This window comes from Malaclemys terrapin, chromosome 4, assembly GCF_027887155.1.
Source record: "Malaclemys terrapin pileata isolate rMalTer1 chromosome 4, rMalTer1.hap1, whole genome shotgun sequence".
In the NCBI taxonomy this organism is placed as follows: Eukaryota; Metazoa; Chordata; order Testudines; family Emydidae; genus Malaclemys; species Malaclemys terrapin.
Window position 1 is genome coordinate 13,720,395 of NC_071508.1, and position 23,173 is coordinate 13,743,567.

Here is a 23,173-nt window from a genome sequence, read left to right on the forward strand (position 1 = left end):
CCCCACAACACCCTGGGGAGATAGGTCTAGTACCTTAGTATCTAGTATTTAGAGACGAGGAACTGTTAGTCCAGGGACTTCATCCTATGACTCCCCTGGACCTCTCTAAATAATTTTTCTATCTCCTTGGTATTTAGACAATGCAATTGCTGACTCCCTCTGAGCAGATGGCAGCCCTGCAGAGGGACTAGCAGCACAGGGGGAAGGGGAATGTTTTTTACCAGTAGTACAAGCACTGGTTGTACATTAATCTAATAGTCAATACTTATACTACTGCATGGATTACAATGTCAAGGGGGACAAAGAGTCCTGTGGCACTTTATAGACTAACAGAAGTATTGGAGCATAAGCTTTCGTGGGTGAATACCCACTTCGTTTGATGCATCTGACGAAGTGGGTATTCACCGATGAAAGCTTATGCTCCAATACTTCTGTTAGTCTATAAGGTGCCACAGGACTCTTTGTCGCTTTTTACAGATCCAGACTAACACGGCTACCCCTCTGATACTTAATGTCAAGGGGATGTCCTCTTGTTGAGTAAGACTGACATGCTAAACCCTAATCGCTCATTAGTTTCAATTTAAGGATTTCACTCAACATTCTTCTGGGTGTGCATTAAAATTCCTTTAGAGATTACTCACCAGGAGATCACATGAATTTACCAGGAATTTCAGTTTTGATCTGCGGGGCATTTGCATTTGGTTTAGATTGGAAACCTGCACTTGGATGCTAGACATGCTTAAAAATAGGCTCAAATTGCTCAGTAAAAGGGATTGTTTCCAGGTAATTGTGTTTGTTCTGCAGCATCTGTGATATCAAGAGGCAATATTCATGCTGCGCTCTCAATGTAGTAGTCACTCTACTTAGATTGTGAGCTCTTTGGGGCAGGGACCATCTTTTTGTGCTGTGTTTGTACAGCACCTAGCACAGTGGAATCCTGGTCCACAACTAGGGCTCCTAAGTACTACTACAATAACAATAATAATGGTGCACTTTAGAAAGTTAATATGTTCTCTTTCATTTGAACTGCAAATTTGAGGAAGGGGGGCAGAGAAAGGATGCTAAAAGGTTCCATTAAAAGAAGTTAATGAATGAATTCACATTAGAATCTTGGTTGGTAACATATCATCAGATCTAAAAGGATATTAGACTTACTTTAACTCTGTGCTATGGAGAAGACCAGGCTGCTTCATGTTAAAACGTTTGCTAGTCGCCCAGAAAGCAGGGGAATTCCTTTCCTTCATCCTAGCTGTTTCTGATCATAACTTCTCTTTTTTTTTAAAATGTATTACCTCATTAACACTTGTGAACAAAGGGAGCTGAATACATAAGAAGAAGTTTGAGGTTCCATATTCCATGCGCGGATGGCACTTCTCGCATTCCTGTCAAGTTCTTCGATCACTTCTGATACCTTCTTGGTGTCAAATCTGTGACAGCAGCCTGGAAAGGGAACTATTCCAGAGGCCTGAATGTGAGAAGAAGAAAAGCTTAATAGGTCCATATGTAAGTTTTGGACATTTATAAAAAATTGGAATAAACATCAAGATCTGAACACATACTAACCGGGCTGCCAGGTGGGAGAGCCCTCAGGTGTCTAAAGCCAGCTTGGGATGTGGCATAGGAGAAAGTCTACAGTAAAGATTCATCGTAACTTAAGGTAGGTAAAATCATTTTGCTCTTGGAGCAAAGTGTTAATCTACTGCCAATCTGTTTAGAAGAGCGTTTCCTTAGGGTAGAATGTTAGATGCTGTCTACTGTATTCAATGCATCATTATTTCTAGCTGCCACTATAAATTGGCACTCCACGTGTCACTTTCACCTACACATGTTTGGGTCTTACCAGCCATCACTAACTGTAGTTATACAATATGAAACAGATATGAAACTAATGATGATACTGCAGTGATGTGTACAATATAGAGAGAAATATAAATAGATAGATCATTGTAAACTCCAGTAATGGCACTATAGTGATTTTTAATGCAGTTTGCTCCATTTTGCTAAAAATTACCCTGAAACAGGGCCGGCTCCAGGCACCAGCTAAGGAAGCAGGTGCTTGGGGCAGCCAATACAAAGGGGCGGCACTCCATCTGCTATTGGGGCGGCATGTCCGCTGCCGAAGTGCTGCCGGTCGGCTTTCCCCCCCCCCCCGCTGCTTGGGGCGGCGGACAACCTGGAGCTGGCCCTGCCCTGATACTGGAAGTGCTTGTGCAAAGCATCCTACAGAATTACTAAATGTCACTGGTGCTGTGCAACAAAAAGAAGACATGGCTTATTTTGGATGGTAACATGATTCCCATTTTGTCAGGAAGACTAAGTAGGGTGTCTCTCTCTCTGCCTGTAAACTCATCCCTTTACTTCCTCTCTTGGTAAAGGACCGTCACCCTTTCCGAACCCCAAGACTGGTGATCATCATGGCGTGGGATAAAAGTCATACTTTTGATTAATTAGCTGGCTATTCCTGTAGCAAGGGGTTTCCGACTATTATGATTTTTTCCCAGTCACCCATTTTGCTGAGCCGTACTAGTTTAAACTTGTTTATTTATAAGCCAGTTGTGAGGTACCCAGCTACCATGGCAATAGGCACCAAATCAGAACTTTAATAAACAGACAATGCCAATATGTGATAGCTTCATCAACATGAACAAAATAACAGTGGCTACTCTCATGAGATTTTGCAGCAAATCTCAACAGATCTTCAGCTGCAGTTGGGCCCAAACCAGAACCTTGCATCTGAACCTGCTGAACTTTGGGTGCCTTTGAAATCTGGATATGAATTGGGTGTCCTTGGTCTGTCTCTATTAGCAATACACTTTGTGGTAACGACCAAGTGACTCCTGCAGCGAAGCTGCCAGACCAGCTTTGCAATGTCCAGTGTTAGGGACCAAGGGCTAACGTCTGGTCCTGTTGAAGTCAATGTGAGTTGACACCCGTGGGACCACAGTTTGGCCCATGGTGTTTTATACATGGCTCAGGCTTACTCACGAAACAGCCTTTTGATGTTGGTTGGTATCATAGATTTCAATATCAGAAGGCACCATTATCATCATCTGCTTTGACTTCCTGCTTAACGCAGGCCAAAGAACCTCACCGAGTCGGATTCATTTCTATTAAAATTGGTGCACCCTTCCCCCGCAGGCTACTATGAACTTGGACTTTGAGGCTGTTGAATAACTTGGGCAGCCGCGTAATTTTGTTTGGATGAAAATGAGATTGATTTTGCCTCATGTACTGAAAGCTCCCCAGGGCTATTTACCTTTGTACTGAAGGCAGTACTGGCCCAGGAGAGAAACAGAGAGACATGAAATGAAATGAAGAAATAGGTGGCCAGTGGAGCTGTATTTGGTGTCTCATGAACTGCGAACTAGGGGTTAAGTAAGGATGATTCCTACTCCCCGTGCCAGCTGCCTCATCACAACCAATTCAGCATGTGGCCTAAAAAGAGAAGAACACATTTCCCCAGCCCCATTGCACATGGTTCATTGGTTTATTACAGTGTAGCAAGAGCTAAGTTCACATGACTGAGCTGGAGCAACATGCATGCCAAGCAGCACTTATTGCTGATGGCAATATAGGAGCTGCGTGGCTTGGTGGGGACATGCATCCTACCCTCTAGACCATGTGGCATAGACTATGGTAACTGGTGCCTCAGACTGGCCCAGCCCCTTGCATTCTCCTATAGACCCAGGACCCTGCTCCGCTGCTTTTATGTGGGGTCAGACTCCCTATAGTATGTCCCTTCCCACATCTTGTTGCCATTATAGGGAGGGACTTGGATTGGGCCCTAGCACAGCAGAGGACAGGACTGAGCCCACAGCGTCATAAGAGAAGAAAACAAGACACAAAAATCTCATCTGGGTTTTCAAAGTTCAGTGGTGTTCAGACCCAGAGTTTTGGCTGAGTCCCATCTTTATCTGTAATACTCCTTCATCATCACCACCACCACCCGTTCTGCTCTCTTTTTGAACCTGCCTAAGGATCTCAGAAGAGGAAGAGGTTAATTTTGCTGTTGTATTCTACCTGAATTTTTAGCTAAGTGAAGCTAACTGATAAATATTTTTAATCTGCCTGCATTCTAACAACTTGCACCCTCCCTAACATTGGTGGTTGCAGGAAATTCCATGGGCAAAGAGGCAGCAAAGTCTAATGGTTAGAGCATAGACTTGGGAGTCAGAATTCCTGGGTTCTATTCTCCATTTGGCAACAGGCTCTAGGCAAGTCACTTTACTTCTCTGTGCCTCAGTTTCCCCCTTTGTAAACGGGCATGATAATACTTAGCCACTTCACTGCTGTGTTCCAGTCCTGTACTGGAACATGTGATGGAGTTCCTTTATGGCACTGATATTCTATTCATGTTTCAAAGAGACATGCTTAGAACACAGCAGATACCTGCCGTGAACAATCAGAAGATCCATGAGCCTTTAGAACTTTTCGTGACAACTGCTTTACAGAAGTGGCTAAATAGTTTTGCAGTCGCCCAAACCCATGGTTGGTTTCAACTATGGATTTAACAACTTTTTCATTTCCCTTTTCTTGCCTCCAGAAATGCTTTGAGGTGACCCAACTAACCTCACAACTACAAATGTGCACCTTCATTGTGCGCCTGTAGGAAGCGGTGTTTTTAACCGCACTGATTGAGCAACTCCTGAGCCAAGAACTGTAACAAAGCCTGTTCAGAACGAAACACCACCAAGTGAATTTTTAACTCAAGTGGGGAAGTAACTCCAAACGCTGTCTGCCCCAAAGCGGGGAGTTGGATTCATGAACAGTGTCTTGATTCAGAGCTAAAAGTGGCAGCAAAGCTGTCCAAAAAATTCCAACAAGAAGTGAAGGGGAGGAAGAAAGTCATTTTTTGCAGATCATAAATAAAAGACAGTCTCCCCTTGGTACGGAACTTTTGGGGAATCCCAAAGCACCACCTGCTGTTTCTGCTGGAATTTGCTGAGCTGATAAAAATCTTTAATTTCTTCTCTACTGCTTTGGCTGCTCCTGGACTCAGAAAGGCCAGTTAGAGCCCTTATTTAGGCAGATTTGTGCTTCCCTGAGAAACTGAACATCACTCAATGTCAGGATCATACAAGTTCAACCTGTTTGTCTCTCACTGTTCCAGGGCTGCCCGGGGGGGGGAGGGGGAGTGGGGCAATTTGCCCTAGGCCCCGGGCCCCACAGGGGCCCCCACGAGAATATAATATTCTATAGTATTGCAGCTTTTTTTATGGAAGGGGCCCTGAAATTGCTTTGCCGCAGGCCCCCTGAATCCTCTGGGAAGACCTGCACTGTTCTCTCTTCCTGTCCTAAAACAGCCTCCCATCCCAAGGTGGTCTAGTGGTTACACCACTGGACTGAGACTCATGAGATCTGGGGGCTAGTCCTGGCTCTACCACTGATCTGCTGGATGATACCCTCTTGTGCCTCAGTATCCCCATCTGGAAAATGGGGATAATGATACCTTGGTCACTCTCTGGATGAAAAGCATTGTATAACAGCTAGGTATTATTATTGTTCACTATTCACCAGGCCTCATCTCTCACCTTCAGAACAATACTGAAAGCTCTCTGATTCTATACCGCTATGCTGCATTAGTTCAGTATGTGTGGTACTGTGAAAGGCAGTACCAGCTCTTACCCTCACTTTGTAAATCCTCCGCCATGGGTTTAGTTCCTGGTTGGTGTCGTTGGCCTATTGTCCACGTCCATCACTGTACAAATAATAAAAGTTGTTTATTTTCTGAACTGAGCATGCAACAAGACTTAGAATCTGGTCTAGGGATTACAGCACTGGACTCTGTTAGGATCCCAGCTACTGGGGCACAGGTCAAGGCCAGGGCCTGGGTTGGAGAGGACTTGAGAATGGGATCCAAATTCAGTCTAGAGGGTCAAGGCCAGACATATCAGTCTCATGCCATAAGATCAGGTCTGAGTTGAGGTCGATGAGCTGGGTCGAAGCCATGTGAGCTTGCCGAAGCTGGGTTAGTGGAACAGAGAGACGGTGAGGGGTCAGGTGCAGAGCAAGGGACCGGGGTCCGAGGCTAGGTATCAGGAACCAGGATCAAGGCAAGGGATCAGGAGCATGCAGTAAGGTCTGTTGCAGCTGCAAACCAGGGAGCCCACTAGCTGCACAGACAGTCTCCAGGTGTTTTCCCTAAACCTAAAATAGTGTGTCAGGGCCCATCAGAGAACACAGTAGGCTCCACCAGTCATGACTGCCATGGGTGGGATAGCTGGTGGTGCTTGAAACTGTAGGGCTCATAGGCTGATGTTCCCTATTTCACTGCAGGTGGCTGTGTGGACACGCAGCTGTCCAGGAGCTAGCAGACCCATGGAGCCTCAGAGACTGGCATGCAAGTTCTAGTCCCAGATCTGCAACTGGCTCACGGTGTGACTTTGGGCAAGTTGCTTCTCTACGCAAAAGGCTCTGAGATCCTTGCAGCCAAGTGCGAAAGCATTATCATCTTCAACAAACGTCCTCCCATTGGGTCTGTGACATTTCACACTGGCTCGTATTTTCAGATCCCTATCGGGGAGTTAGATGTCTGGCTCCCGTTGAAATTTCAGTGCAGTTTGGGTGCCTCACTTCCATACAGTCCCTGGAAAATCCCAGTAACACTTTTATCTGTTTTTCCTTACGGTTGATGACAGGTAAAAGGAAAAAGTCAGGACTTCAGATTTCCACCTGAATCTGAAAGGACATCTTGAGTTAAACATCCAGAGTCAAATTCAGATGTCTGCCTTGTGAACGCTTTTTGGAGATTAAACATGGCTGTCTTCATTGTTTTATTAACTTTGCTACAAGGTGAGTAGCTGGGAACTACATTCCTGATGCAAATCACCATAATAAAAGTGAGAGAACACCACACTTGCAGGGGACAAAGGTAAATCTGGCTTTAAAATGAGGGAACATTAAGCCTTACGCAGGGCTGCTGGAGTCATATGTCCCCATTGCACAATGGATAAAAGACACACCTACCTGTCCAACAGGGGTGTTGAATGCAGTGTTGTTGAAGCTGTGTCATTCCCAGGATATTAGAGAGACAGGCTGGGTGAGGTAATAGCTTTTCCTGGACCAGCTGCTGTTGGTGAGAGACAAGCTTTTGAGTTACACATATCTCTGGAGAAGAAGTTGGTCCAATACAAGATATTACCTCACCCACCTTTTCTCTCTAACAGTGGTGTTGTGAAAATTAGTTAATTGTAAAGTGCTTTCAGGATTAAATGCCTGATTCTCCACTGCCCTGCACCTCGTGCAGCCGTTAATATCAGTGCAAAGTGAGTGCAGAGGGGTATGAAAAGGTTTCAGATCAGAAGGATAGTGTTTTACAATTGGTGTAAATTACTACATGAGATGTGGGGTAACCGGGCAGCAAGCCCTGTATCTCCATTTGAGGCCTGACCAAAAGCCCACAAGCCAATGGAAAGATACATTTGCAAAGTAGGTGTAAAATGCTACTACTGCCATGAATGGAGAATTCAGATTTGGAAGCATTTTATACAGATGTCAATGACAACATAGGCTGCAAGGCAGGGGCACAACAGGCCTTGTAAATACTAACTATTTATGATTATTTTGGGATTTGCTCATCACTAAATATAGCCCATAATCTGTATGGCCAAAATACTGCATGCATCACTCAGCTTTTAACTCAGGGAAAATTCCTGTTGGCATTAATAGGAGTTTTACCTGGCTAAAGACTGTGCAATATTTGAGTAGGAGCTCAGTGTTTTTGGCTATGTGCTGATACGCAATGCAAACAAGGGGTTTTATCCAACCTTTTATCCTCTAAAGCAAAGTTTAATAAACAGGAGATTTGAGAGACCTGGATCTGATCTACAGTAACATACATTATCCAGAATAACTATTACACTTTCTGGGTCAGATCGTCAACGGGTGAAAATCAGTAAGACTCCACTGACTTCCATGCTGTCTTACACCAGCTGAGGCTCTGGCCCTCTAATTGGCTAATGCATGTTCTACGTTTTTTTTTTAACAACAGTTTCAAGTGCCTTATATGGACCAAAGTTTTTGACAGGTGAGGTTGGAGGATCAATCACTATCAAATGCGTCTATCCACCCATTAAAGCCAACAGATATGACAGAAAATATTGGTGTAAAATATCAGGAACCAGAAGAGTTTGCAACACCATCATTTCTACCAACAATTTCATCTCAAAAGACTACAAAGGCAGAGCAGCCATCACCGACTTCCCTAAGAATGGCATGTTCACAATACAAATGAGACAGCTGGAGCAGAATGACGCTGGGGCTTACAGATATGGCATCGGCAACAACAATAAAGCCTTATTCGTCAGCATGAATCTAACAGTTTTGGAAAGTACAGTAGCTGGGGACCTTCACAACAGGCTGATTGCAAAAGGTACAGACCCAAATCTCTCTTCTGAGTCTGCAACACCAGACTTGAAATATTCTGGTGCCACATTTACAGAGTCGTTTAGCTCCACTGTCCTAAGTGTTGACTCATGAGCATTTCAACCTAAGACAGCGGTTGTTGCACCAACTTTGACTTTTTCTTCATACCTTCCCATCCCCTTGTTAAGACCCAGTTATTTACCTGTAGGATTAGAACTTTTTTTTTCTCCAAAGCACTCTGATTTTACTGAAACAGCTGTTAAGAAATTTAAAATGAAGAAAAAGGGAAATTGTTCCACATGACATAGGAGTTGCATTAAGATGTTTTGGTATGTTCTATTTAAACAGGTTCTAATGTCTCTGAATCACCAGAGCTTGTGCTTGGGAAGCTCAGAGGGTCAGTGACAATACAATGCCAACCTGAAAATGTCAAAGGCGGTGGAAAGAAATTCTGGTGCAAACTGGGAAAAACTGGCTGTTCTGTCATAGCGGACTCTGATGGTTATGTGGCCACGAATTACGAGGGAAGGATCTCTATTAACCCTGAAGAAAGCTCTGGTACTTTCAAAATCTTGATAAACAGACTAAAAAAAGAGGACTCTGGACTGTATAAGTGTGGGGTGGCCATGCCTGGTGACTCTGAAAGTGCAAGAACCATAGATCTACAAGTGACTGAAGGTAAGTCTAGAAAGAAAGACCAATTAATTTTTAGAAGGTGCTGTACACAGAGATTTGCTAGCAGCACTGTATTTGCATTCAAGGTCCCCAAAACCAACATGTGTTTGTTGGAAATTCACAGCAGTATCAGTTAAAGAGTCTGTAAGGCTAACCCAGTATATTCTCAACCTGTAGAGTCAACCCTTCCCAGGGAACCCAGGCTCCTGAATGGATCTGAAGGAGGCTTGGTGTCTGCCAAGTGCCACTATGATCCACAACGGAATTATGAGATGAAATACTGGTGCAGCTGGAAGGAAGCGGGATGCTCCCTTTTGTCAAATACCAGTGGATTTGTACAGGATGCATTTGAAGGAAGAATTCGGATAATCAGTGATAACCAGGACAATGGGACTTTCACAGTAGTGATGAGCCCTCTGGAAGAAACGGATGCAGGATGGTACTGGTGTGGGGCTAAAGATGGAGACACAGAGCAAACATCCTCCATAAAGTTACTCGTTCAAAACGGTATGTGATTTGAGGGGCTTTGCCCATTGGGATTAATACCTCCTTCTTTCTCTCTCTTTTATTCTCGCCTATCATAGCCCATGTGTCCCTCCCAGCCACAGGTGATAAGAAAAGTCATCACACTGATTAATAAGCTTTGCTCAGCTTAATTCTTATCCTGTTGCTGATCAAAGAATAGCAGCCTAATGATAGACAATTAATGGACAGAAATGGAGATGTTTGGTAAAGTCAAGACTAAGGGGGAGATTTTCAAATGCACAGATTGGAGTTTGGTGCCCAATTCCCACTGGCTTTCAATGGAAGTTGGATGTTTATCTATACTTGATGCCTTTGAAAAGCTCTCCCTAAAGAGAAATCATATTAAATATTGTTATTATTTACTTCTTATATTATGGTAGTGCCCTGTCATGATCAGGGTTCCACTGTGGTAGGTGCCAGAGAAACACAGAGATAGACACAGCTCTTGCCTCGAAGATCACCTGACAAACTTATTTCTCAACCTCAATTTTTTAATAATTCCCCTATTGGATCAGTGAGTTAGTTTTTTTCACCTCCACACCCCCAGTTTAAGGCATAAACAACACAAGTTTTGTCAGAAAAATACTTTTCAGTCTTTAGACCCTCAATATAGAAAAAAGATAGCGATGTTTCCCAGCCTTTGGATATTGGATCCTACAGTAAAAAAAAAACCCAAAACAACCAATAACTGAGGTCACTACTTCAGCAATAGGGATGCTGTATCCATTTTACATTTCTACATAACAGATGGTGTCTTTATGCAGTCTCCAGAGTTTACAAGGTAGAAATAGCGACCATTGGCAAAAGTGTCTGACTTGCCAAAAGTGATCATGGATTTCATTAATACTTATACGTAATATTCTGTACAGTCAAAGGCCACAGTGAAAAAGACGTGGTCCCTTTTGTGCTGCATGTTTGTCCATGACACAGATTGAAAGGTGAAATGAAAGGGGTGGAAAAATGTTACCAGGAAGAATGCACTGTGAATTTCACAGGTAAAAAATGTCAGACGTGCAAAGGGTAAATATTCAAGCCCTGAAATTATCTATTTTCTTTCTTAGAATCATTCTCTTCACTAGCTCCAGTACCATCTGCATCTGTGAGGCCAGTATCACCAACGTCTGCTCTCCACAGCATCCCCAGTCATGTAAATGTCATAAGTCAGACATATCCCACGAGCAGAGTCACGGAGGGAATATTGGAAAAAACAACCCCTGAAGACAGATTTATAACCTTTAGCAATGTAGTTTATGAAAGGTAAGTTAACGAACGTGTTTCTTACCCCAATCAACATGGACAATGTCAACTTACACCAAGTCTATTCAGATTCTTTGGATTCACTTCATTTAAAATACTTTTGTCAACGTCTGCTCTCCACAGCATCCCCACTCATGTAAATATCATAAGTCAGACATATCCCATGAGCAGAGTCACGGAGGGAATATTGGAAAAAACAACCCCTGAAGACAGATTTGTAACCTTTAGCAATGCAATCTATGAAAGGTAAGTTAACAAACATGTTTTACCCCAATCAACATTGACGACGTCAACTTACACCAAGTCTATTCAGATTCTTTGGATTCACTTCATTTAAAATACTTTTGTCAACGTCTGCTCTCCACAGCATCCCCAGTCATGTAAATGTCATAAGTCAGACATATCCCACGAGCAGAGTCACGGAGGGAATACTGGAAAAAACAACCCCTGAAGACAGATTTGTAACCTTTAGCAATGCAGTTTATGAAAGGTAAGGTAATGAACATGTTTCTTACCCCAATCACCTTTGACAATGTCAACTTACACCAAGTCTATTCAGATTCTTTGGATTCACTTCATTTAAAATACTTTATATGAAGAAAATAGAAAAATATTTGATCCTGCAGCAATTCCACCTTGTGCTAGGAGATCTGATGGGATAAAAAACTAAGCAGGACTGGACTGGAAAAGAAATGACTAATAAGGGATATGATAAAAGTCTATAAAATAATAAATGGTCAGAGGAGGTTGATGGGGAGAGCTTCTAGTCTCCCTGTCTCAGAACACAAGAACCAGGGGACCTTCAATGAAACTAAAAGGTGGCAAATTCAAAATTGATAGAAGGAAACACACATTGTGTGAAAAAGTAATTAGACTGTGGCATGTCTCACCACAGGATGTTGTTAAGGCCAAATAAGTTAGCAAGATGTAAAAAAGGGATTGGACATTTATACAGGTAATATAATTAATGCGAACCAATTTTAAAAGAGATATAAAACCTCATACTTGAGGGCCTAAGCCAATCTCTATAATGGATTAAGAGGAGACCTAATATGGGAGGCAGATTATCCCATGTCCTCCGACTGCAAGGTTCTTGCATCTTCCTCTGAAACATCTGCAGAGGACCAGAGACAGGACAGTGGATCGGATGGACCACAGGTCAGATCCAGTCTGGCCATTCTTATGTTCCTGTGATTAGTACTGGGAGAGGAAATCTGCAGGGAAACTTCAGTGCTGCAGGAAGTGATGTGGGTGATTCAGTAGGTGCCACGCCTCCCTTTGAGTGAGCAGCCAATCAATACCCCACTGGGGTGCTGGAGGAGGCTGTGTTGTGGCAAGCACTGGTTTTGGAGGCGGTGCCACTGTGGTCAGCAATGAGTCCATGTCACTTTTCTGCAGTTGCTAAGACCAGTGCCCAGGCTAAGTTTCTGCTTCCTTATATCCTCCCAATCATTTTAACTGGGTGCAAATATTTTGCTTCACTTCCTGTCCCAAACTGTATATGTAATGTTGCTGTGAGCAGCTGTTACATTTCGGTGGTGGGTGAATGGATTTCCCTCCTGTACTTTGTTTATCTGTTTGTAAGGAGCTTTGGGGATTCACCAGGGAGAAAATATATATTAGCATTACATGCGCAGTACCCAAAAGGATTGAGGCAAGACCACATTGTATAATAAAATGTAACACAGACAGAGCCTCTCACCACAGCTCCTGCTTCCCCTAGAGCTGAATACAAGCAGCACCATCTTCCAAAAGAACACTTTTTCCATTCCCATACCCCCTGTGTGATTGGGGGTAGTCCATTATCATCTATAGGCAAGATGTCATTCTGATGGATTGAAGTCCCAGATTTCTATTTAGTAGCAAACGTAATTTACTCTGTGCATATGGAGCTCTTGAGATTTCCAGTCTGACTGTAGCCCTATAGATTTTGCACAGAGACAGTAGTCAGGGGCTGTCTGATACCATGGTGATGGGAACTGTAAGAACCTATAAAGAGAGAGCTGTAACCAAACCTGGGAACTTGTAAAACAGGAGCCATGAGATTGCATTCTGCAGGATGTAATTCAGCCAGCACTATAAATTCCACTGAGTGGGGCACAGCCATGCGTAGCTACAGATAGGACTTGCTCAGAATCGAACTCCAGATCTAATGGCTTATTTGCCACTTGGCCTTATTGACTGTTCTCCTTCAATTCGGGTTGAGTGTTTACCACTTTTTTGGTTCACATTTCAGCCTGCAGCAAGCAGCTGTGCTACATGCAAACCCAGCCAATGTTAAGGCACCTTAATGCGCACAATCCCTGTCACTAAATCGCATTTAATCCTGGTACTTTATCTTTCCAGCTCATCAACAAGTGAACTGCAACTGCTTCCAGTTGTGATCCCAGCCCTCATTGTGCTGCTGCTTCTTGTTGCTATTATTACTCTTATATTTATTAAAGTCAAGCGTCACAAGAAGAAGGGTAAGTCAGAGTGGCAACCTTCTGCTGATGGTTTTTGTGTTGTGTTTAGCCATGTGCCTTGGTTTTGTGAGTGCAACACTTCTAAATCTCTCAAAACTGCCCTCTGCAGAAACCGGCATTTTGTATTCAGCTCAATGCAGCCTGTCACAGCAGACACATACACAGTGAACTCTCCCAAGGAGACTTCACTTTTGTTCTTTCTTGCTTTTAATCGAAAGTAAAGATCATTCAAAACGGAAAGCAAAGCCTGCTCTTCATGCAGGGAACAAACATCACAGCTTTATTGTTCCATTGTCATTTGGGAAATTAGGAGTATAAAGGGCTCGATCCTTCACTTATAGGAGTCAATGACAAAAGCTTCCATTAAAGACATTTAATGGTGCAGGATAAGGGGCACACCGCTTGCTCTTTGATACAAACCCATAGCATAGCAGCTCCTTTCCCAATGGTGCAAAGATTTACTAGAATAATCATTACCTGCAGATGTTCTGTGTTGGTATCCTTCACCAGGACACGAAAATGCTGTTAAATCTCACTGAAGAATCTATTGTCTTATAAGAGATGAATTTAGAAACTGAAAGAGAACTTTAATGAATGCAGTGTCTGGCAGCTATTTCTTATTCAGTCACAAGGAACACAACAACAAGAAACTATAGGCCTGAACATATGTCTACTGAAGCCAACAGGCATCTTTGTATCTCTTTTTAGAGATGAACGGAAGTTCTGTGAGAAACCTTGAAGCAAAAGTAACCTTGACTGATTTAAAGTGCTTAGAAGAGCAAATGATGGAGGAAACCATGGATCCAGCAAAGCAATATGAACCTGTGTGGGGCCATGACAAAGGTAGACACATATTCTGGATTCTGTGCTCAAATATCCTCTCCCTGGTTAGAGGACAGTTAAAAACAAAGCTAAAGTCTGTGCAAAAGGCACGGTCAGTGAGAGTCAGGGAGAGCTGGTCAAAAAAATGCAGAAATATTGTCACATACACGCACTCATGCGCACGCATACACAAACACAAGACCACAAACCCACCCACAAAACTTTTCAGGAAATTTTTCATTGAAATTTCAGGGTTTTTTTAAAATGCGGACCACTCCATAAGTGAGTTGGAAAAAAAAAAAAAAAAAACCTAAACAAATTTTTTCTTGCAAAAGTTTTTATTGAAATATCAAAAGCTTAACATTTTTTACCACCTTGAGTATCTTGGAATTTATTCTACTTTTTGCCTCATCCCACTTCTGATTCTTGATCTATTTTAATTTATCCCCACGTTTACCGGTTAGGCTGAGATTTTTTTTAAGGACCCTACAGGCACTCAAATCCCATTAATTTCAGTGGGAGCTAAATGAAATCACTTGAACTCTTTCCCCCAACCTTAGTATCTGTCTAGCTATTTTAGGATTTTCTGTAGCACTGGGTATGTGGTGTCCCATACTATATTGTGGGTGTTTTCCCCAGTTTATAGACAAGAAATATATCTAAGGGTAAAATTCTCCTGGAAGTGTAGGAGTAATGGGAGTTCCATGCTGAGGGTTTGCCGGATTAGACCTTAATTGAATATCCTATATTTGTACTCATACAGAATACAGGTTTCAGAGTAGCAGCCGTGTTAGTCTGTATCCGCAAAAAGAACATTAGTACTTGTGGCACCTTAGAGACTAACAACTTTATTAGAGCATAAGCTTTCGTGGGCTACAGCCCGAAGAAGTGAGCTGTAGTCCACGAAAGTTTATGCTCTAATAAAGTTGTTAGTCTCTAAGGTGCCACAAGTACTCCTGTTCTTCATACAGAATAGTCAGTAGATGTCTACATACAGCAGGTAGAGTGCTGGTCAAGGAATGTAATTTTGTATCCTGAATAGAACAAAAAAGACTTCCTCATTTCTTTGCCTAATTATATGGCTTTAAGCCATTGACTTTAACAGGCTTTGGAACAGGCTGCTTATTAAGATTATAAATGTATTGCTGGATTGCTTACTCAAAGCCAGTGAGTTCCCTCTTTTCCTGTTTGCAGTCAATTAAAAATATTTGATTGCTCATGACCTATCACAGGGCTACACAGAAACCTTTTTTGTTCATTATGTTGCAATCATTCCAACTCTTCTGTTCCGTGTGCGCAGAACATGCTTCACGACTGTTGAAAGATCCGGGTGACCCAGATGAAGTCTCTAAGTTTTTCTAACAAGGTAACAAACGGTGGGGTTCTCTCAGAATGTTAGCTGAGACCATTGAAAAACCTTAAGAGATCCCCATTTTGTGGCATTTGATATCAGTAAAATTTACTCTTCTCCACTGAGGAATGGTCAAAACAGGAAGAAAGTTATAGTGATTTGATGACATTTTGTGAAAATATATAGGGCCCAATCCATACTAGTGTAAATGGGTGAGACACCAAAAGAGTTGTACCATTTATACCAGCAGAAAATTTGGCCCAGAGAGTGCAAAATTTCATTAGACTGACCCAACCATAGATTTCAGGCAAACAATAGAGTTCATGTTTGCACTTCCAATGAAGCCAATAGCAAAACGTCCACTGACTTCAATAGAAGTAGGTAGCAGATCTTCTACTGATGTATGCCAAGATTTTCAAAGCTGTTTAGGGAGTCTGGAGACATAATTCCTATTCCTTTCAGTGGGAATTAGCCATCCAAATCCTTTGAAAATGGCTTTGCAAAATGTCAGTCATGATGTCGGAAATCTAGAAAATAATGCAGATGGTAACAGAAACCTGAACAAAAATGTACAAATTACAATAGTTTGTGGGCCCTTATTTTAGAATAATATAGTATTTTTTACAAGGGATTTTTATTCAACCTAATGTTTTTAGGTTTCTGATATATAAAAGAGAGAATTTATTTGCTTAAAATCTAGGGCTTGGGGGGGGAAGCAATTAGTAGCAAAAGCAATTATCACATTTTACACTTTGAGAGTCCAAAAAAGTATGAACAGAGGCCAAGAATTTCAAAAGTTCTCATTGATTTTGGGTGCCCATCTTGCAATAACTTAAAAGAGCCTGAGTTTTAGAGGGTGGGTGCTTAGCACTTTCTGAAAAATCAGGTCCCATAATACCCAGCTCTTGTACAAGTGCTTTTTAAAAGGTATCTCAGGTTGGGCACTACAGATAGAAGCACCCAAAATCTTTTCTGAAAATATTAGCCAGAGACGATAGCAGCTAATATTTTTTCCTCTGTTTTTGCAGGGATCCAATGGAAAATGTTGCTGTTGCTCTCCCAATGACATCTGCTGGCTACACACAATGAAGTACCAGTTGCTGAAGTCTCAAGGGAAATAGGGCAGGATTCCCTATCTTCCAAATCAGGGTATTCACAAACTCAGTAGCTGACTTACAAGATAGACATCGCTATAAATTGCAGATCGCTCAGCTCAACTCTTAGCTTATTCCCATCCGCAACAGGATGCATTTCATTTAACTGCACATTATATAAAGTGCAGAAGAACTACAGACTGCACATTTAGTTGAATTGTTTGCTAAACAGAGAATAAAATGTCTATTTTACAGCCAAGATATTTATGTAACTCTTATTGAGCAACATGTCTCTTTTATATGTATACTACAGGCAAAACATTAACGACTGAAGGCTATATGTAGGGACTGCAAGGGGAACACAGAAGCATCCATGTGGCACATTAGCCATAATGAATGTGTACAGGTAGCAAGCCTGAATGAACGTCAGACTGAAACACTGTTTATTTATCTTGGAGATGGGCAAAAACTGAGGAGTGGTTTTGGCTTTTGAAAATCCTCACCCAGCAGGTTTTGTATTGCAAAACTAAAACCAGAGGCGGTTGAGATCTGAGACTCATATCTAAAGTGCAGGGGATCTGGATGACTGGTCCTGGTTTTAATCCATCTCTACCTCAGAGCTACCCATTATCAAACTATTTTAGCCTGACTTTAGCTCAGATCCAAATAATGTCCTTGGTTCTAATGGGTGAACTAGGTGCTATGTTATACACCATACTTGGGACTGAGAAGTAACAGCTAAGGTTTGTTGTCTGAGAAACCAGAACGCATTGGAAGCCTGTAGTTTGGCAGGAGGACGCTTCCTTGTCAGTTAAAGCCATGTAAATATGCTCATGTAATTCCAGCTCATTTACAGTCACCGGGCCAGTTTCTGGGTTAGTTTTCCAGCAACAACCCTTTCATACCCCCCACTGTGTGCATTGCATTCATTTTGCACACTCTTCAAATGCCAAACTGGTGCCAGTTACAAACTATTCAGTCACAGATGCTCTTAAAACCTCTATTCCTCAGGGCAAACAGCGACGAGAAGGAAAGACAGCATAGGGCAATGGCACGTAGACATCCAAAACAAAAGAGATTGATTGGAAACGTCTACAGAGAAATAATGAGCCCAGATTTTGGTAAGACTGAAACCAAACAAGATGGCCTAGATGTTGTTTAAAAATTAAACAGTGCTCCCCTTGTGTGGTGACAATTCCTCTGCTACATCTGGGCAACTTTCTGCTTATAGCTCTCTGGAAATGAATAGTGAAAGTTTAGGGTTGTATTTCAGCTTAAAGGAAATCATGGTTTAAAAACAATTAGTTCATACCAAGAGCAAATTAATGATTGATCCCTCACAAAGGGATACTTTATCATTTTAGTTTGCCATGTGGTCAGGTTTCCGATGGCACCTTACTTAACAAGAGATCTTTGCCTAATCCCTCCCTCTCATGAGGAGCAGTAAAGACTCCATAGTTAAGATGGCAGAAGAGTTTTTGTTTATTTCTTTTCAGTTGTTAAACGCTCACAAGGTGCTCATCACTGATACAATGCAAGTAAGGACAATCTCTATCTGCCTATGGGCTATGTGGGTGGGTAGCCTTGCACCCTTGCAGAGCCTTGCTGATTTGGAAGGGCGATCTACATGGGTCTTCTTGGAAAAGACTGAAAGACATTGTTTTCTGAAGAGCTGAAAAACTTGATCCCTAGCAAATGTAGATCTCCTAATTTTCTCAGCACTGAGCAGTGGGGCTGGAAATGACCACAGGTGACTAAGCAGTATGAGTTCCATCAAGTGCACTTCATATAAACTGCTGGAAACTTGTCTTCATGAAAAAAATAACGTGCTGGCACAGGTTAATTCCCCCCTTCTCTTCTTCCCTGTCTCTCTCCCCTCTATTTCCATCTCATCTTGTTATTCTTTGAGGCTGCTCTGCCACCAGCTCCCCTCTTTGCTGAATGACAGCTCTTTGCTGAATGACAGCACCATGACACCAAAAGTGAGTCATGAAGATCTCAGCTCTATGAGCTTCCACACAGTACATGAGGGCTGAGGTGTGCGGGTGCAAGTTATTTGGATGCAGAGAGGGAAATGTATGTGATTGAACCGCTAGCAGCGCATCAGTTCAGGACTGCACTGCCCCCATCTCCAGAAAGGCCTGTGTTGTAAAGACGTGTGACATTGCAAATACCAAGGCCCACCAGGACGAGGGGACTGGTTGCTTCCCAAAATTGGAATAAAAGAGCACTGTACCATTGAGCTGATCCAGTTCCCATAGAAGTCTTTGGGAATCTCTGTACCTAGGATTTCAACTGAGCCTTTTAGGACCTGATCTTTAGATCAGGGAATCTCAGACTTTTTTCATAGCATGGGCCACTATGGAAAGACTGATCCATGGACACATCCTATCCCATTCATGATGAGGAATCCACTTGCCTTCCCATGGCTAATCAATTAACAGGCCCCTGGGAGCTTCAGCAGTTGCTTACATGTGACTAACATTAGGAAAATACATAAGTACTTTTAAAAAAGGCTCCAAAGATGATCCTGGCAATTATAGGACGGTAAGCCTAATTTCTGTACCAGGCAAATTGGTTGAAACTATAGTAAAGAACAGAATTTTCAGACACAGATGAACACAATTTGTTGGGAAAGAGTCAACATGGCTTTTGTAAAGGGAAATCATGTCTCACCAATGTGTTAGAACTCTCTGAGGGGAACAATAAATATGTGGACAAGGGTGATCCATTTGATATAGTGTACTTGGATTTTCAGAAAGCCTTTGACAAGGTCCCTTACCAAAGGCTCTTAAGAAAGGTAGGCAGTCATGGGGTAAGAGGGAAGGTCCTTTCATGGATCAGTAAAGGGTTAAAAGACAGAAAACAGAAGGTAGTAATAAATGGCCAGTTTTCAGAATGGAGAGAAGTAAATAGCAGTGTCCCCCAGTGACCTCTCTGGATTTAAGGGCACTGGTTAGATCTTGGCAAGTTCAGGTGCTCAGGTTTTGAACATGGAAGGGGGATGGAAAGATAGCCATTGATGGACCGATTAGCCAAGATGGTCAGGGATCAACCCCATGCTTGGAGTATCCCTAGCTTCTTATTGCCAGAAGCTGGGAATGGGCGACAGGGGATGGATCATCTGATGATTCCCTGTTCTGTTCAGTCCCTCTGAAGCTCCAGGCATTGGTCACTGTCGGAACACAGGATACTGGGTTAGATGGACCTTTGGTCTGACCAGCTATGGCCGTTCTTATGTTCTTAATGTATTTTTAAGCTTATTTTAATCCAGTTTAGCAGCTTGAAATGAGAAAGAGGAACCACACACACCATGTGGTCAGTCAGCTCTCTGCAGGCCACCAGCATGTGCTCCATGGGCCCCCATTTGGGAACTCTAGTGGCAGATGAAAGAAGGCAAGCCATTTTCCTGCAGCTGGCCCAGAAAAGCCTGCACCTATGGGGGAAAGAAGGTGGCTGGACATTGTTGTGTGGGTGGCCCAGTTAAGTCCACGCTTTGGGAGCCTATCCAGCAAGCAGCAAGCAAGAGGAGAGGCCTAGGAATTTCTTTAAGTCTGGCTCAAAAACCACTCCAAGATTCTTTCCCCTGATCATGGGCGTCAAGAGAGGGCTGGTCACAAACATGCACTCTCCCACACCTGGAGTAATCACATAGTCCAATAATAACTGCATTGCCACCAGAGTACTATTGCACCATTTAATCAAAAAGTAAACGACAATGTAAATAAACAAACACATCAGCAAAACTAAAATGAGACTTGAACAGTCACATGGGATATTCCTACCTGCCTGCATTTTTAGAGGATATTCCTTTAAGAAGGCTCAACAGGTAGAAGTTCAGGGCTAGAGTTAAGAGGAGTATTTAAATCACTTTCAATTCTTACAGAATTCAGTGTCCTGTTGACTGCACAGAAGGAGGCAGGACATACCCACACACACAGGATCCTCAGAGGTCCGGTAGCTGAGATGGAAGCAGAGTTAAAGTGACCAGACTGACAGAGAAAAGAAGTCACCCAAATAGTCTGCAGAACCAACAGTGAGTGTGAGTAATGTTTATTATTTGTCTCCCTAAAATATGAAATCCCTTGTAAGCTACATGTGGGGCATGGAGAAGCAGAATAATTTACAGCATGATTTCCAGTGTGAATAAATTCAGGGAGCCTTATTCATATATAAATCTAGATAGACAGACAGAGACACTGTGGATTTCAATGGGGTTTTTTGGTTTGTTTTACAGAAGTCAGGACTGCAGGATTGGCCCCAAGATTTTTATTGTTTCTTATCTGCAGGGAAATGTACAAAATACTTCTTTATTTAAAAAGTGCTATTGTATTCTACAGTAATAATCTAAAACATTGTAGATCGATCATTATCAGATTATTAAAGCATTTTGGATCATTAGTGTAGAAAGGGCCAAGATTTTAAAGCCAACTAGGGAGTTTAGTTATCCAGCTCTTGCTAATTACAGTGGGAGTTGTGTAGCTAATTCCCTTGGTGGGCTCTAAAAATCAATCATGTTTGCACAATAGGCAGAGATATGGGAAGTGGTGGAAACAGTCAATGGATGGGTAATACATTATTATCCCTAAGCCATGAAAATAGAAAGTTTACTGCATCCTCTACCATCATATATCCCATTTATACCACATCAGAGAAGGGCTTTTTCTGCACAACAACATTTTGACTTTGCCCAGCAAATATGCTAATAAAATTATTAGTCCGCGTTATCATTTAGAGTATGTAGAAACAGCATCTACCTTTATTTAATCCTAAAATATTTGCACTGGTGCAATAGCTACTTTTGTCAACCTTTATATTGTGCAATCAGTAGCAAGACAGCAAGTATTTTTGGATTAAAAGAACTTCTTGCTTGACATTTTAATGGCATTCAACTATCATTCTATTCCCTTTGCAAGTAAGGCAGCTCAAATACAACGAACAGAAAATTAGAGACATGTGAACTGTAAGAATCCCGAATATTTGAGACATGGCAAAATGGTATATTGCAGTGTGACACATTTTAGATTAAACACGAGACCAAATCATCTGAGAGCTTGCCCTCCTGGTACTGTGAATTTCAGTCTTTGTCTGACGTTAGTCACTTGATATTCTATGGTGAAAATCTTCTGAGTGTAATTCCTAAAACATGCTATGATGATTATACATGTTACAATGATTCCAAACATTAGGATGTGTATTTTAGCACACAGTGTGTAGATACTAAGGTCCTGGGTGCTATAGAAAACCCTAAGACAGGCAAATAGTCAATTTTAGCATAAATCCTGGGACACTTTCTGTTTAGCGCATCACAATTTCATGATGATTATTTATTTTCTATTCATTCAACACCATAAAGGGACATATTCAGAACCTGAAGTATTTCCTCATTTCTAAAGGTGCTCAGGATGGCTGTGATTGCTCAGGATGGCAATGATGAATTGCTCACTCAGAGTGCCATAAAATGCATTAGAAATGTTCTATCTCTGTGGACTTGCTGCATTTCCTTTTCCAGCCAATAAAAGTTAATCATTCTAAATGCATATGGTGGTGATCCCACTGAAATATCTGCTACATTAATATCTGATTTACATTAATACAGTACATTAATTACATTAATACATTAATATCTGCTATATTAATATCTAAATATTGCCAATGCAGCCTATTGGCTGAATTCTCACAACCTAAGAATGTAACATTGCATGGGATGTGGTCTAGTAATTATAATCCAGAAACGGGAGTCAAGCTTCTTGGGTGATCTACCAGTGGCTTCCAATGCGACCATGAAAAAGTTACTACCACTTTGTGCTTCAGTTTTCCTATCTGTAAAATGGTTGTAATATTTACCTTCAAAGGGGTGCAGATATTCTCCATGTGTGCATAAGAAACCCGTTGAGATCCTCCGAAGAAAAGGCACTACCAAATACAGAAGTGCTAGACGTTAGTCACATTGTAAAAGGAGACAGAATGAAATGCAGCTCTTGCTTTACCGGGTTCTCATTGTCTTGTTTCTGCTTACAGCTTTACCGTCTCACCATCAGCAAACTTACCCTCCTACTCTCTTCATGCCACTGATTCTCCTGACCCCGAGGTCCCGTCTTATTTAGTCAGTTTTTTCATTATCTCTTCTGGAATACTCTAATTCTTAGTAAATTCAAGGGAACCACTAAATCTTACAGTTGTTACTAAGGCAAAATCCCATTGACTTCAATGAATGTTTTACCTCAGTGAACTCTGCTAAGGTGTGACTAAGGCATTCAGCATTTGGTTCTGGGTTTTTAGCCCCTATTCTCCTGTGGGGCTGACAAATGTGAGTCTTCGATAGTCAATTATTTGTTATAAATCCATTGTAAAAGCAAAATTTTGTTTGCTAAATATAAAATTAAACTTGTGGTGAAGTCAAAGCCTCTCTCAGAGGCTGATTTGGGTCAAGAATGTTCCCTTATCGCACTTCAATCTTCATTTTAGTTTGCTTGCAAACAGATCAGTTGTATCCACTGAATTTGGCTACTCACCCAAGTAAAATCTACTTGGGCTAGTAAAGATTTGCAGGGTCAGACCCTCGGCTTGGGTTTTCTTCCTTAGTTATCATCCTGCTTCCTTTTTTTTTTTTTTTTTTT

General features: G+C 41.9%; 2 protein-coding genes and 1 long non-coding RNA gene across 5 annotated transcripts in view; 2 read left to right on the forward strand and 1 right to left on the reverse strand.

Moving 5' to 3' along the window:
* Positions 1-465: 465 nt before the first annotated feature.
* On the reverse strand, positions 466-23,168 carry LOC128835932 (uncharacterized). Its single transcript, XR_008444713.1, has 4 exons — positions 22,401-23,168; positions 6,967-7,069; positions 5,626-5,698; positions 466-1,465 (listed from the first exon to the last, which is right to left on the reverse strand). It is a non-coding gene; the product is annotated as an uncharacterized LOC128835932 (long non-coding RNA).
* On the forward strand, positions 1,577-16,936 carry LOC128835931 (polymeric immunoglobulin receptor-like). Its single transcript, XM_054025848.1, has 12 exons — positions 1,577-1,657; positions 6,639-6,792; positions 7,991-8,371; positions 8,713-9,042; positions 9,217-9,546; positions 10,626-10,821; positions 10,945-11,067; positions 11,189-11,311; positions 13,168-13,286; positions 13,995-14,129; positions 15,409-15,474; positions 16,488-16,936. Exons 2-11 carry the CDS (start codon positions 6,756-6,758, stop codon positions 15,468-15,470), a joined length of 1,836 nt encoding a protein of 611 aa, XP_053881823.1. The 5' UTR covers positions 1,577-1,657; positions 6,639-6,755; the 3' UTR covers positions 15,471-15,474; positions 16,488-16,936.
* The window catches only part of PIGR (polymeric immunoglobulin receptor), a 29,055-nt gene continuing 26,250 nt past the window's right edge, over positions 20,369-23,173 (forward strand). The window contains exon 1 of one of the 3 annotated variants that reach the window (XM_054025844.1): positions 20,369-20,595. The gene's annotated coding sequence lies outside the window, so the exon portion shown is untranslated. The remainder of the gene's footprint in view (positions 20,596-23,173) is intronic. The other 2 variants (XM_054025846.1, XM_054025847.1) reach the window with 2 other exon arrangements.

What these genes read in the sequence shown, in the direction of transcription:
- LOC128835931 (XM_054025848.1), top strand. Translation starts at nt 6,756, where the DNA reads ATGGCTGTCTTCATTGTTTTATTAACTTTGCTACAAG. An exon ending in CAACAGGCTGATTGCAAAAG is followed by an intron (nt 8,372 to 8,712) that starts GTACAGACCCAA and finishes CTATTTAAACAG; the next exon opens with GTTCTAATGTCTCTGAATCA. An exon ending in AGATCTACAAGTGACTGAAG is followed by an intron (nt 9,043 to 9,216) that starts GTAAGTCTAGAA and finishes CTCAACCTGTAG; the next exon opens with AGTCAACCCTTCCCAGGGAA.